This window comes from Chinchilla lanigera, unplaced genomic scaffold (assembly GCF_000276665.1).
Source record: "Chinchilla lanigera isolate Chin_1 unplaced genomic scaffold, ChiLan1.0 scaffold00044, whole genome shotgun sequence".
NCBI classification, from domain to species: Eukaryota; Metazoa; Chordata; class Mammalia; order Rodentia; family Chinchillidae; genus Chinchilla; species Chinchilla lanigera.
Genome location: NW_004955445.1, coordinates 12,629,211 through 12,641,220, shown reverse-complemented (window position 1 = coordinate 12,641,220; position 12,010 = coordinate 12,629,211). Strand labels below are relative to the sequence as shown.

General features: G+C 50.6%; 1 protein-coding gene across 2 annotated transcripts in view; it reads left to right on the top strand.

Moving 5' to 3' along the window:
* The first annotated feature begins 1,093 nt into the window (after positions 1-1,093).
* Positions 1,094-12,010, top strand: part of Wisp2 (WNT1 inducible signaling pathway protein 2) — a 16,795-nt gene continuing 5,878 nt past the window's right edge. Inside the window, exons 1-4 of one of the 2 annotated variants that reach the window (XM_005392466.2) lie at positions 1,094-1,413; positions 1,583-1,674; positions 5,386-5,602; positions 9,524-9,763. In XM_005392466.2, coding sequence (XP_005392523.1) covers positions 1,386-1,413; positions 1,583-1,674; positions 5,386-5,602; positions 9,524-9,763 — 577 coding nt within the window. In that variant the 5' untranslated portion in view covers positions 1,094-1,385. The remainder of the gene's footprint in view (positions 1,414-1,582; positions 1,675-5,385; positions 5,603-9,523; positions 9,764-12,010) is intronic. The other variant, XM_013518365.1, reaches the window with a different exon arrangement.

Below are 12,010 nucleotides of genomic sequence, written 5' to 3'. Positions count from 1 at the left end.
GAACTCTAACACAAATGACAAATTCAGACTTATGTTTGACATCTTATGGACCTGCCCTGAAAGCCTGGCTCTGTTTTCTAACTGCGTGACGTTACGCAAGTTTCTTAACCCCTGTGAGCTTCATTTTTTTTTTTTTTTTAACTAAGGTGCCGATTTTGAAGACTAGAAATACCATTGTGTATTTTTTGTGTGTGGTATTGGGGATTAAACCGGGAAGTCCTCAACCACGGAGAAACACTTTTATCCCCTTTTAATTTTTCTGCTTTGAGACAGGGTCTCATTAAATTCTTTCCCCCCAGTTGCCCATCCATTCTGGAACCTCCTGCTGTCCAGCTCTGTCACTTTGCAGTTTGGGGCACTGGTAGAGATGATGGGGACCACGGGCTTCCCCTGGCCCACCTGTTGACATCACCTCGATTATTGTCTCTGCCCACGTCTTCACACCCCTGTTCCAGTGCTGTGATGGTACAGATGTGCCCACGGTCTTGGAGTGCAAATTAGTGTTCCATGTGTACCCCCACTGCCCAGGAAGCTCCATTCCCACCGGATGTCCTGGGGCCCAGATTTTGTAAGGCCGGCATGCTGTACCCCTCCAGGCACTTGAGTGTGCTGTCCCCATCGTCTGGAACCTTCTACCCTCCTTAACCTGCACTCTTGTTGGTTCTCTGAAATGGCGCCTCCTTCAGAAATCTGCCCCTCCCTGTTGGTCTGAACGAGGGATCCTCCTCAGTATTCCCAGGAATCCCTCCAGTTTTGCCACTGTTGTCTCTTCCTCTGGATTTGGTCCCAAGGTTATTACTGTGAACCCAGTCCCTGCAGAGGAGATCTCAACATTGCCTGAACTGAAGAAAATGGATTTTGTTAAACTAGATTGTCCGGCAGTGCCCAGCAAGTGCAGGCACACAGTAGGTCCATCCTGCTTGGGCTTGCCCACCGTGGGCCACCTTCTAGCGGGGAAGCAGGCTGGGGAGGCCCCTCGTTGCCAAGAGCAGACCAGCTGCCCAGGAAAGTTCTGCTCTGGGTCACACCCACCTCTGGGTGGTTGCCAACCTCCCTGCCAGAAACCACAGGCTGGGCCGAGGCTGCCCAGAGTCCGGGCCACAGGGCTTAGGAGACCTCAAGTCAGATCTGCAATGGGGTGTTTGGCGGACGCTTCCGGTATCCACAGCCTCTGCGGTGGGGCAGGGGTCGGGCTAGCTAGGGCTGCAGCAGCTCTGGCGGTGGTGTAGGCTGAAGCCCTCTTGGGCTGGAAGGAGCTAGAGAGGGCCTTGCCAGCCTGCTGCAGGCTCTTGGTGCTGGCATTGGCTCTGGTTTCATAGACACACACACACACACACACACACACACACACACACGCATACACGCACTCACTGGCAGGCACTCCCATGGTGGCTTCCACGATCTCACCTTCAGGTAAACGGGTCACCACTGGGTCATGAGGATGGGGAGAGTACAAGGAATGGAGAGGCCAGTGTGTGTGTGTGCGTGTGTGGGTGTGGGTGGTTGTGGGTGTGGGTGTGTGCATGTCCCGGGTGACCTCACAGCTGCTGGAACATAAAGACTCACAGGTCCTGCTTCCCAGGCTCAAAGCTGGCTCTGCGGGGACACCGTGACATGAGAGGCCCACTGCAGACCCACCTCCTGGCCTTCTCCCTCCTCTGCATCTTCTCCAAGGTAAGGGGCTGCCGGCCCTGGCTGCACTACTGCTTTCTTTGCTGGGGTGGGAGTGCACTGGGGAGTCAGGGCCGAGGAGCACCCCTGCCGGCAGAGCTCCTGCTGGCCCCACACTGGACACAGTCCAGGCCCTGTGCCCATGCTCGGCTTCGCTCTGGTCCCAGACAGCTGCCAGCTCTGCCGTGTGACTTCAGGCAGAACTCTTCTTCTCTGAGCCCCAGCTTCTGCCCAGTTGAGGGGACATGATGTTCCCGAGACCTCTGTGGCAATCCTTCATGGTGCTTCCTCCATATTCAGCAGAGCCTGGAACATGATGAATGTTCAAAGGAAAACTTGAATGAGCCAGCAGCCCAGTAGCGAGGCAGGGGCATAAGCGAGGAGACCAAGACATGATGCACTTGCTCTACCTCCAAGCCAGGACTGGAGCGAGGGCTGGTGTCTAAGTGATTAAAGAGCTCAGGCTGTGAGGGCAGCGACCCTGGCTGGAGGGGTGGGCAGGACACACCTCTGTGTAGCAATGATCTTTCCCAGAGCTGCAAAGGACGTTTCTCAAAGGGCTTGTAAGACATCCACCTTGACTAACATGCACAATCTCAAAAAGAGTCATCAGCCCCAACTTCAGTCAAATGAAGCTCAGAGAGGGCAAGAAACTTGCCCAAATCCACACAGCGAAGAAACATCAGGGCAATACAGGACAGACACAGTGCAGCCCAGGAGAGATACAGGTGTGTGATGAGGGACTCCTGTACGCACCGCCCCACCCCAACTTGGCCCAAGGCCACAGTGCCCAGCTGTATCATCCTCTTAGAGAATACCAAGTTTCCAGAGCCAGGGGATCAGCCCCTCACAAGCCAAGATCTCACTGCATTTTCTTGTTCCCTTGAGGAGCAGGGGCAGGCGTTTCTCCCTCTTGCTGAGGAAGGCTGAGGACTCTTGTTGCTGCATTCCGGTCTTGCTCCTTGGTGTCGCCAGAGGGCAGGAAGGACATGAGGCCAGTGGGGAGGCTTGAGTAGCTGGAGCATGGAATCTGGGGTTCAGGATTATGAAAGGCAGAGGGAAAGCCATCCTGGGTGTACAGCTGGAGGACCCATGGATCCATTCTTCTCTGGACCTAGGAAGCCAATGAGTATCCTACCCAGAAACCCAGGGCCTTGGTTGTGGCAAACATGTGAATCCACAACCATCTTCAGAGAGAATTCCAAGGCTTCCAGGCAGGCTGTGGGCTCCTGGGCTCAATGCAGGGGACAGGAGCAGGACATAGAGACCTGGGAGCACCTTGGTCTCCCGTTGACCACGGACTGGCTGTGACCTCACTTAACCCCCATCATTGTTTAGGAACAGGTGGTCTCCACCACCTGCCAGAGGGGGAGACTCAGCCTACCTGGTCCACATCACAAAGCAGCTAGGCCACTGAGTCACAGAGCAGGGTGGTGGTAGAACCTGGACCCCTAACTCTTGCCCGGAAGAGTCCACACCAAGTGCCTCCATACAGAGCCTTGGCCCGAGCGGCCACAGCAAGGCTCTGGGGAGACTGAGGCATGATGGGATAACCTGAATGTGGCGACAGCGTGGTTGGAGGCTTGGAGGTAGAGGGAGGCCAGAGAGGATATGTCCTTCCACGTCTGCACTAAGCCACTCTCCATGACTTGTCACTGCCCATTTAAACAGATGGGTAAACTGAGGCAGGCACTAAGCTGACTTTGGAGCCCCTAGATGACAAGAGGTGGACATGAATTAAGAACTCGAGTCTTGCATCCTCATGGACCTGGATCCTGATCCTCATCCCACCCCTTCCCGGCTGTTTACTGCACGGCTTTGACCTGTTTCCTCATCTTTGAAAGGGATGCGCCGATGGACCTCATGCAGGGGGTTCAATCACACATGCCTTACAGCGTTCGCGCACAGCATGCATGCAGCACGCCATTGTTTGCTACAGTCACTATGTCATTAATAGGTTCTAGGTGTCAGGACCTGCAGAATCCGAAGGCAGCCAGGTAGAGGAAGCTCACAGAGGGGCCCAGATGTCCAGCAGGCCTATTTCATGGTACCCTAGTTTTCAAGGGGAAGGGACCCGAGAGCCAGTTCTGATTGGAGTCCTCACTGCCCAGGACCAAGGGAGCTGGAGCCTCTGCTTTGGAGAGAGCCTCTGCTTTGAAGTCCAGCCTACTGCTTCCTGGGTTAGACATGTGTGCAGCACCTCTGGGTTTATTAAAATATACTCAGGTTAAAAAGAAGGGCCCCAGGTGCTGTATTCCTAACAAGCTTCCGGGGGACTCTGCTGCAGTCCAGAGCACACCTTGAGGGGCAAGGTGGGCTGAAATTCCGCAGAGTGCTGTCCTTGGTGGGACTTCCGGTGGCCTTCCCTGTCGCCCCCAGGAGAGGCTGGTCAGTCAGCCAGGGTGACCCCTGGTGGTCAGAGTGGGAGCTGCAGAACACTGGAAGGTTGGCTGGACAAGGGTGCTGGGGTGGGAGAAGGCGGGGAGTAGCATAAACAGGTCGTTACCTGCTTTAGACCACACAGGAGAATTGAGGTCATTAGTTCCTCTTCCCAAGCCAGAAGTCCTCTCTTCTCTAGATAAAGCTTTCTAGTCCCCCAAGGATCCTGCTTAAGATTGCCCCCCACAGATGGGCCTGTGGGGAGCACCTTTGGGTCCCCACCTTCAAATGGATTTACAGGGAGCCCTTGACATCTGGTTTAAGGTTTGGGTGTTTTTTGTTTTTTAGCCTGTGTGGGGAAGGGCAGTTGGATCTCTCAGATTGAAACCTTGAAGGGAAAACCTAGCTGCACTCAAGCTCCCTGGGTCCTCCTCAAGGAAGTAGGGTGTGGGCCTGCTCCCAGCTCTGCAACTAACCCTCTGGCTGTCAGCAAATGCCTTTCTCTCCCTGGAGTTCTGCATCTGTACATGGCAGCAGGGAGGGGTTACATGGTGGCAGAGGTGCTGAAAACTTAGCTGAGTTTTAGAAACCACCAGAAAGTTTGTTTAAAATACAACGTCCAGTCAGGCATAGTGGTACATGCTTGTAATTCCAACTCCTCAGAAGGCCAAGGCAGGATCACAAATTCAAGGCCAACCTGGGCAAATGTCTCAAAATGAAAAGATATAGATGGGCTAGGGATGTAGATCAGTGGTAGAGCACTTGCCTACCATGCACAAGGCCCTGGGTTCAATCCTGCTATCACAAAAACACAACAAAGCAACAAAAACAAATCTCTGAGACTTCTGCTTTGGTGAGTCCCAGAGGGGCTTGGGATTCTGTTTTTCCCCCACATTTTCTGGCTGGTTTGCTCTGCATTCAGGGTTGAGAAACATGTATGGATTCTTCCAAAGACTAGAGCTCAATGCTCTGAGCTGCCAGGCCACATACTAAGGGTCTGATGTTCTTCCTTACATGAGTTCTCTGAGACCTTCTGATTGGTTTCCTGTCACAGACAAGGAAACCCAGGCTCAGCCAGCCTAGGTAACTTGTCCTAGGTCCCTCAGCAATTAAGGGGCGCAGCCAGGACTGAAACTGTGGTCTAGAGTCCTTGCTCGTGGTCACAACACCACCCTGCTTCTCAGGGAGTGCCATGGGCCTGCCGGGGTTCAAGGCCAGATCTGCGTGACTCTGAGGCCAAGCTGTGGACCCCACACTGTCCAGCCTGGCAGAGTTGGGAAGGTCTCACTGCCCACCTTGAAAGCACATGGCTGAGTGAGGTCTCTGTCTCTGCAGGTGTGTGCCCAGCTGTGCCCGACACCATGTGCCTGCCCCTGGCCACCGCCGCAATGCCCACCAGGGGTGCCCCTGGTGCTGGATGGTTGTGGCTGCTGCCGGGTCTGTGCACGGCGGCTGGGAGAGCCCTGCGACCACCTCCATGTCTGTGACCCCAGCCAGGGCCTGGTCTGCCAGCTCGGAGCAGGCCCTGGTGGCCGGAGGGCCACTTGTCTCTGTAAGCAGGTTTGCGGGACTCCTGGAGGGTGTGTGTGGGAGGTCACGGCTGTGGGTCCTGAGCCAAAGAGCAGCTTTCGACTCCCTCCCTTCACCCCACCTCCATTCAGCTGAGTCGAGGGGCCACCGGCCCCTGGGCCTGCTGCCTGTGTCTCTTCTCTTGGCCTTTGCTTAGACCGTGAGGCCCCACCTGAGCCGCACTCCCTGTCCCTCCCTGTCCTAGTCACACTTTCAAAGCCAAGCCCAAATATCTTCCCCTTGAGAAACTCCCAGACTCTTCAACCCAGAAAATATCCCTTTCAGCGACCTTTGTCATACTGGGGAAAAGAAAAAGACAGACCCTTATGCAGGGCACAGTATGTGTCAGGCACTGGGGGAAGTGCTTACCGCGCAAGTCACATAAACCTTCTAATAATCTTGTGACACCAAGTACTCTTAGGTCCATTTTACCAATGAGGAAACTGAGGCTCAGTGGTATTAGTGACACACTGCATGTCATACAGCTTGGAACCTTTTCAAGTAAATTCAAGCAAATTGCATTCTCCTGGACTGGGCAATTTGAACCGTGGTTTGAGTTCTAGGTGCTATTTTGCTGCGACCTTGGGCACGCGACATTCCACACCACGCTTTGTAGGCCTTGGCATCCTCCAATGGTTTAGGGCAGGGCTTTGCAACTGTGCTCTGGTGACACTCTCGGCTAGGTATTTCTTGCTCGCAGGGAGCTGTGCTGTGCACTGTAGGACATTTAGCAGCACCCCTGAACTCCACCTGCTAGATGCCGGGAGCAGCCCTCCCACCCTTCCTGAGTCGTGACAGTCTGTCTTCAGACACTGCCAAGAGTCCCCAGGGGCATCATGACCCCAATAGAAAACCACTGTTTCAGAGAAATAGAAAGAGGTGAGAGTTTTTCCAAATAATAAGCTTTGTAGAATAATTTGCCTCTTTCTTCTAAGTGCAGTCATTCTTTTATAAAAATAAGAATGAGAGAAAGAGAAAGAGAGGCTCATGAATTATGACAATGAGTTCATGCATAGGAAAAATCTTGTTAAAAAACAACAACAAGACTTGGGCCTAGGATGTAGCTTAGGGCTGCACCACCTGCCTAGCAAGCATGAAGCCTTGAGTTTGATTCTTGGCACCAAAAAAGAAAAAAAAAAAAGACCCAAAAAATGTGCAACAAAACTTATAGATGGAAAGTTATCAATAGCAAATCCTTATAATGCTTTATTCCATAGGAGACAGGCAGGATTGGCTAGATAAACTCACAGATGATTGCTAGTGAAAGGTTGTCTTTTTTTGTGACACCGGGAATCAAACTCACAATGTCATGCTTGCCAGGCAGGTGCTGGGCCGCTGAGCTATATCACTGGCCCGTGAAAATGTGTCTGAAGAGAAATGGAGACAAGTAACACTTCCACAGCTGTTCTTCGGGTTCACCATGGCCCAGTGATTCACATGGCAGTTTTTTACCAAGTGCCAGGTACGGAAGGCTTCACAAATATCCACTCATTTAATCTCACAACTATATGAGGTAGATACATATGCCATTCCCCACTTTATAAATGCAATAAAGAGACCCAGAGAGATTATGCAACCTGCCCAAGGCCCAATGGACAGCTGGGATTTGAACCCTGGAATCTGACTCAATGACCACAGGCTTTGTTCCTCTACAGCCCGATATTCCCCGCACAGGTAGAACATAGAGTATGTTACTGTCGGTAATTTCATGAAGGGGCTGTTCATGTTCCCTCTTGATTCAGACTGCAAACAGCTGCAGGCCAGGACTGACTTGGTCTCTGGACCTCCCTCCCTGGTCCAGCAGCGGTGGGATGTTTGTACAGATTTAGTAATTGGAAGCCAACCTAGAGGCTGGAAGCTGGTGGCTTCACGAGTGACATAGAGCCCTTATGGGCACAATTTCATTTTATCCTCAACCTTGAGGTAGGTCCTATTATTGTCCCTGTTTTGCTGCTGAGCGAATAGGGTCTCAGAGAAGTTAAGTCACCTGTAAGGTCACAGAGTTTGCAAGTGACTAAAAACTAAAAAGACCAATCCCAAACAAAAGGACTTCCCCAAACCCTGTGGTTCCTGGCCCTGAAACAGACTCCCCAAGGGGAAGGACAGGGGAACCCCCAGAAAGCAAGACTCTGATCTGAGCCTGGGGGACGCTGTGGGAACTCAGTGGAAAGCCCTGGGAGGGTTCTGGCAGCCACAGGTGTGTGAGGCTGGGCAGCGGAACTCCAAGAGGGTGAGGTTTGGAGGGGCCTCGTGATCTTTGGGAGCACACACAGGTGCACATAGATCAGGCGGAGAGGGGTACCCAGGGACCATCGTCCCCAACCCCAACCAGGTCGGAGCTGATGAGCCAGCTGAGATGCCAAGACACCTTGCTAAAATTACCCTTCTCCAGCCGATTTTCCTAAACAAGCCTCTGTTTACCAGCATGTCCCAGCGACCTGGAGGCCCCAGGGCTGTGGCAGCAGGATTTAGGCCAAGGTGCAGATTAAGAAGCAGCTGCCCCTGCGGTTTCCAGGGAACCAAACAACCCTGTGGTCCAGGCCGAAGGGTCAGGGATTCGAGCCAAAGGGCTGTGGCCTGGTGGGGCCGGGAGAGGCATGGGACACTGGTCCTGTCTTCCTGGGAAGGATAAATATGCTGCCTTTGACTGAGCATCAGCTATGTACCAGGCTTTGGGCAAAAGGCTTTAAACACATTTTCTCATTCATGCTCCGGTGGCTGGGGGCAGGTTCCAAGGCTGAGAGAGGTGAAGTAACTGGGCCCTGGCTCCCACACCAGCCAGCATTTGGGAGCTAGCGCCGTTTCAAAACCCTGCTGTGTGCGTGGACCTACTTGAAGTTTCCCCAAAAGGCCCGGGGGGACCTTACCAATGAATCCTTACTCGGTTGTCACAAGCCTCCGGTCCTCCCCAAGCCCTCCGCACCCTGAGCACCTCACACACTGCACCGCTCCAGGGCTCTCCGCTCCTTCTGACTTGGACACGGTGACTTTTACATCTGTCTTCCACTAGCCCACGACCTCCTCAAGTCTCTCGAGACAAAAGTGCATCTTGTTTCTGTCTAGCAGCACAGTGGCTGTCACACGCAGGGGGTACAATAAATAAATCTGGAATTATAAGGAGGTGGAACTATTCACTGTCAGAGTTTGCTCTGTGCGGAGCCGAGGGCCAGGCGTTCACCCTGAGGTCTTGTGTGCCCCGTCCTGCTCTGAGCCAGCTCAGGGGATGGCAGGAGGGGCACTTGGTTCCAGCCCATGTCCAGCGCAAGAGGTGGTGACAAAGCCCAGAGCTTGAAGTGCATTCAGAGAGCGTTTCCTGAGCATCTACTCTACGCTCAGCACAGCCCTGGGTGCTGTCTGCATTCGCATCACCGCATGTGACCTGAAGGTGCTAATTACTATCTCCATCACTGCTATAGCTCAAGCCATTCAGGGAAGTTAAGTAACTTACCTAAAACACACGGCCAGAGAGTTAAGCCCTGACCCGACAGCAACGATTTACAACACAGCAGGAGGACAATGAGACTGTTACACAAAATCCTAGTGTGTAAAGAAGAGTCATGTAGTATTAATCTGTAGCAATACCACCGATAACAGAGCGGATCTATTGATGGTCTCTTTTTGGTTGGATTCATTACATGTATCATTACATGAGTCTGTACCCCCTTGTGAAACAAGTACCATTATACCCCATTTTGCAAGGAGGGCTCACCGCCAAGAAAGGGCAGAACTGGAACCCAAACCAGGCCAGTCTTTGGGCTCCCTGTGTCGGGACCCAGGTGACCCTCCTTTTCCTGCTGGCGGGGCAGGCTTGCGGGGTGCAGGGCTCAGACACTGTGGGGTCCCTAACGCTCTGCAGGTCCCCGCAGGCCTGGGTCATGAGGCGCGGTCTCTGCTCCCTCCGCAGTTGGCGAGGACGACAACGGCTGCGAGGTGAACGGCCGCCGGTACCGCGACGGGGAGACCTTCCAGCCGCACTGCCGGGTGCGCTGCCGCTGCGAGGACGGCGGCTTCACCTGCCTGCCGCTGTGCAGCGAGGACATCCGGCTGCCCAGCGCCGACTGCCCCTGGCCGCGCAGGGTGGAGACGCCCGGCAAATGCTGCCCCGAGTGGGTGTGCGACCGGGGTGCGGAGCTGCGGGCCCCAGGTGAGTGCGGTGGCCGCCCCGGCAGAGCCGCCAAGGTCCCGGGGCGACTAAGGTCATCGGGCTTAGGCCCCAGATCCCGGACCTTTGCAAGCTGGGAGAGGGCGGTGGCTGAGCAGAGAAGTGGGAAGAGGACTGGGAGTCTCCAGGCCTCTTTAAAACCCGCAAAACAAGAAGCAGCCTTTTCACCATACAACTGTAAATCATAGAGAATTAAAAATAAAAGTCGGTGGCAGCATGAGAAGGGAAGGGAGGGATTAGGATGCCTGAACCAAATTCTCCTATTTCACAGTACAGGTATAATATAATAGTTATAATATACATACTAGTATTAATAATATTGTATAGACTATTATCAATATAGTATTATTTGGATTTATCAAAAGAGGAATCCCCCAGCTACTCACAAGTTCCATGCCGGCCAGTGAACAAGCGAGACGCTGCCTCAAATAAAAAATAAAATAAAATAAAAAGGGCTGGCCAAGAGCAGTGGCCCACACCTCTAATCCCAGCACTTTATTATTTTATTTTATTTTTTATTTTAAAAGCAGTAGTAAAAAAAAGAACAATAGTAGCAACATACCAATGTCACAGACATAAACAAAACAAAGTAAAAACATTAAAAATCATGCAGGGTTTCAAAACAAAATGATAGGATCCAACAGCGGCTGTTACACTACACATTGTTATCTTCAACAAAGTTGCTCAGATTACCAGATGTAAGAATGGAAGATTATTCAAACCATGAAAGAGAATAAAAAAAATTATTAAAAAGAACATTAGAGACAGTGCAGAGCTTCACTAGACAAGATGGCAGGAATTCACCAGTGGTTGTTCTATTGTATATTATTGTCTTCAAATCAGCTGCTCAGATTACCAGATACAAGCATGCAAAACTGGTGAAAATATAAAAAACTTTAAGCATTAATTGTTCCTTTCAACAAACCACCAGACATCAGAAATACAGCTATGCCAGCTATCCATATATATATATATATATATATACACACACACATAACCTTAGTACTTTCTTTTTCTTCTTTCTCTCATCCCGGTTGTTCCTTCCTTTGAGCAATTTCTTTCCCTTTCATATTATCTATTGTACATTTTTTGTTTTATTTACTCTTTCAGGTTCTTACACTAGGGAGGCAATATGATGTTTACACACGTGGGTCTGATTTATTTCACTTATGAGTATGGTCTCTAGTTGCATCCATTTACCTAAAAAAGCCTTGAGTTTATCTTCTTTATAGTTGAGTAATATTCCATTGTATAAAAATACCACATCTTTTTTATCCATTCCTCAGTTGATGGGCATTTGGGTTGTTTCCAAGATTTAGCTGTGACAAATTGTGCTGCTATAAACACGGGTGCACGTATATTGCTGTGGTATGATGTTTTTATTCTTTTGGGGAAATACCCAGAAGGGGACTAGCTGGGTCAAGTGGGATTTCTAATCCTAGTCTTGTGAGGAATCTCCAAACTGATTTCCACAGTGGTTTCACCAGTCTCACTCCCACCAGCAGTGGAGAAGTGTTCCTTTCTCACAGCCTGTCCAGCTTTGTTATTGGTTGATTTCTTGATGATAGCTGTTCTTTCTGGGCTGAGATGGAATCTCAGATAGTTTTAATTTGCATTTCTTGAATGACTAATGATGTTGAATATTTTTGCATATATTTATTCACCATTAGTATTTCCTCACCTGGGAAGTGTGTATTCATCTCAGATGCCCATTTTTGGATTGGGTCTTTGAGTTTTGAGGGTCTGATTTTTAAAATTTCTTTATATGTTCTAGATTGATGTCCTTTGTCTGAGGGACAGTTGGCTAAAATTTTTTTCCAATTTGTGGGTTTTCTTTTTACTCTGTTGGTGATTTCTTTTGGTGTGAAAAAACTTTTCAATAAGGTGAGATCCCAGTTGTTGATTCTTTAAAGCATTTCCTGTGTAGTTTGGTTTTTGTTCATGAACTCTCTGCCTACTCTTATGTCTTTGAGAGTTTTACGTACTTTCTCTTTGAGTAGATTTAATGTTTTTGTTTTAATATTTAGATCTTTGATCTATTTTTACTTTAATTTAGTGCATGTTGATAGACATGGACCTAGCTTTAGTCTTCAGCATTTGGAAAGCCAGTTTTTTCAGCACCATTTATTAAAGAGGCTATCTTTCTTACACTGAACATGTTTGGCCCCTTTGTCAAAGATAAGGTGGCTGAGTGTTTTTGTAGTTGTGTCTGCATCTTCTGATCTGTTC